At 50.2% G+C, this 3,206-nt stretch overlaps 1 protein-coding gene across 1 annotated transcript in view; it reads right to left on the reverse strand.

The window, feature by feature from the left end:
- Window positions 1–2,712, reverse strand: part of serpine2 (serpin peptidase inhibitor, clade E (nexin, plasminogen activator inhibitor type 1), member 2) — a 6,495-nt gene extending 3,783 nt beyond the window's left edge. Inside the window, exon 1 of the mRNA XM_080845250.1 lies at window positions 2,520–2,712. Coding sequence (XP_080701376.1) covers window positions 2,520–2,688 — 169 coding nt within the window. The 5' untranslated portion in view covers window positions 2,689–2,712. The remainder of the gene's footprint in view (window positions 1–2,519) is intronic.
- Between the last annotated feature and the right edge of the window lie 494 nt (window positions 2,713–3,206).

Here is a 3,206-nt window from a genome sequence, read left to right on the forward strand (position 1 = left end):
ATTCTCCTGGTCCTAGTGGTGAGAGCAGAATTCAAAGGAAGAGTACAAAGCCAAATGGCTCCAAAAAACTCATTAGCAATCTAACAAACTATTGTGCAACACTCAAGTACTCTTCCAGATGCCTGCAAACTTTAACTGTGAGGATATCTTGGACTGGCCTGATTTGTGTGTATGCGTGTGTGTGTGTGTGCAAACTTTAACTGTGAGGAGATCTTGGACCGCCATGACGTGTGTGTGTGTGTGTGTGTGTGTGTGTGTGTGTGTGTGTGTGTGTGTGTGTGTGCAAACTTTAACTGTGAGGAAACTTGGACCGCCAGGCGTGAGACTGAAATCCAAAGACTCCCCATAAAACCCACACACACAAACACAGCAATACATATCTAACTCTTTGGTGTTTGGGAATTTGTGGTGTGTGTGTGTGTGTGTGAGTGTATACATGTTAGTGTGACACATACTTAAACATAGTATGTATTTGTGACAGACAGACAGCTGAGACATCATGGGGACCTTGAGGGTGGTGTGTGTGTGTGTGTGTGTGTGTGTTGTCACTGACCGATGTTGAAGACAGACAGCTGAGACATCATGGGGACCTTGAGGGTGGTGTGTGAGGGTGGTGTGTGTGTGTGTGTGTGTGTGTGTGTGTGTGCTTACTGACCGATGTTGAAGACAGAGAGCTGGGACATCATGGGGACCTTGAGGGTGGTGTGTGTGTGTGTGTGTGTGTGTGTGTGTGTGTGTGTGTGTGATCACTGACCGATGTTGAAGACAGAGAGCTGGGACATCATGGGGACCTTGAGGGTGGTGTGTGTGTGTGTGTGTGTGTGTGTGTGTGTGTGTGTGATCACTGACCGATGTTGAAGACAGAGAGCTGGGACATCATGGGGACCTTGAGGGTGGTGTGTGTGTGTGTGTGTGTGTGTGTGTGTGATCACTGACCGATGTTGAAGACAGAGAGCTGGGACATCATGGGGACCTTGAGGGTGGTGTGTGTGTGTGTGTGTGTGTGTGTGTGTGTGTGCGCTCACTGACCGATGTTGAAGACAGACAGCTGGGACATCATGGGGACCTTGAGGGTGGTGTGTGTGTGTGTGTGTGTGTGTGTGTGTGTGTGTGTGTGTGTTCACTGACCGATGTTGAAGACAGAGAGCTGGGACATCATGGGGACCTTGAGGGTGGTGTGTGTGTGTGTGTGTGTGTGTGTGTGATCACTGACCGATGTTGAAGACAGAGAGCTGGGACATCATGGGGACCTTGAGGGTGGTGTGTGTGTGTGTGTGTGTGTGTGTGTGTGTGTTCACTGACCGATGTTGAAGACAGAGAGCTGGGACATCATGGGGACCTTGAGGGTGGTGTGTGTGTGTGTGTGTGTGTGTGTGTGTGTGTGTGTGTGTGTGTGTGTGTGTGTGTGATCACTGACCGATGTTGAAGACAGACAGCTGGGACATCATGGGGACCTTGAGGGTGGTGTGTGTGTGTGTGTGTGTGTGTGTGTGTGTGTGTGTGTGTGTGTGTGTGTGTGTTCACTGACCGATGTTGAAGACAGAGAGCTGGGACATCATGGGGACCTTGAGGGTGGTGTGTGTGTGTGTGTGTGTGTGTGTGTGTGTGTGTGTGTGTGTGTGTGTGTGTGTGTGTGTGTGTGTGTGTGTGTGTGTGTGTGTGTACTTACCGATGTTGAAGACAGAGAGCTGGGACATCATGGGGACCTTGAGGGTGGTGTGTGTCTGTGTGTGTGTGTGTGTGTGTGTGTGTGTGTGTGTTCACTGACCGATGTTGAAGACAGAGAGCTGGGACATCATGGGGACCTTGAGGGTGGTGTGTGTGTGTGTGTGTGTGTGTGTCTGTGTGTGTGTGTGTGTGTGTTCACTGACCGATGTTGAAGACAGAGAGCTGGGACATCATGGGGACCTTGAGGGTGGTGTGTGTGTGTGTGTGTGTGTGTGTGTGTGTGTGTGTGTGTGTGTGTGTGTGTGTACTTACCGATGTTGAAGACAGAGAGCTGGGACATCATGGGGACCTTGAGGGTGGTGTGTGTCTGTGTGTGTGTGTGTGTGTGTGTGTGTGTGTGTGTGTGTGTGTGTGTGTGTGTGTGTGTGTGTGTGTGTGTGTTCACTGACCGATGTTGAAGACAGACAGCTGGGACATCATGGGGACCTTGAGGGTGGTGTGTGTGTGTGTGTGTGTGTGTGTGTGTGTGTGTGTGTGTGTGTGTGTGTGTGTGTGTGTGTACTTACCGATGTTGAAGACAGAGAGCTGAGACATCATGGGGACCTTGAGGGTGGTGTGTGTGTGTGTGTGTGTGTGTGTGTGTGTGTGTGTGTGTGTTCACTGACCGATGTTGAAGACAGAGAGCTGGGACATCATGGGGACCTTGAGGGTGGTGTGTGTGTGTGTGTGTGTGTGTGTGTGTGTGTGTGTGTGTGTGTGTGTGTGTGATCACTGACCGAGGTTGAAGACAGAGAGCTGGGACATCATGGGGACCTTGAGGGTGGTGTGTGTGTGTGTGTGTGATCACTGACCGATGTTGAAGACAGAGAGCTGGGACATCATGGGGACCTTGAGGGTGGTGCCATCGGGGCGGGTGAAGGGGCGTGGGCGGGTGCTCTGGGGCTGGAAGCGGGACTTCCACAGGCCCTTAAAGTAGATGGAGTTCACCACCACCAGACGCGTCATACTGGGGTCCAGCATGTCAGCACTCACCAGGGTGGGGATGTGGCCTGCACACACACACACACACACACACACACACACACACACACACACACACATCAACATAATGCCTTCATATTTATGAATCGATTTCCTTTGAGAGCACACACCATACACACACACACTCACACACACACACACACACACACACACACACACACACACACACACACACACACACTAACACACACATAATGCCTTCATATTTATGAATCAGATTTGTTTTTCCTTTGAGAGCGCGCGCACACCACACATACACACACACACTTCACATCTTCAGCTATTCTGTTAAGATACCCTTGCTTCTTGGTTGTACAGAGGAGTATGTGGCTTGCATGCATGCACACACACACACACTCAAACACACACACGCCTTTGCAATGCTTCTTGATTGTACAGAGGTGTATGTGAAGCATGTGGAGTTGCTCTTTGGTATGAACTGGGCTATTCAAATAATACACATTATCTTTTCACCTTATTTTGCCTTGACCTGCGTA

The sequence above is a fragment of the Sprattus sprattus genome, assembly GCF_963457725.1.
Source record: "Sprattus sprattus genome assembly, chromosome: 9".
Classification (NCBI taxonomy): domain Eukaryota; kingdom Metazoa; phylum Chordata; class Actinopteri; order Clupeiformes; family Clupeidae; genus Sprattus; species Sprattus sprattus.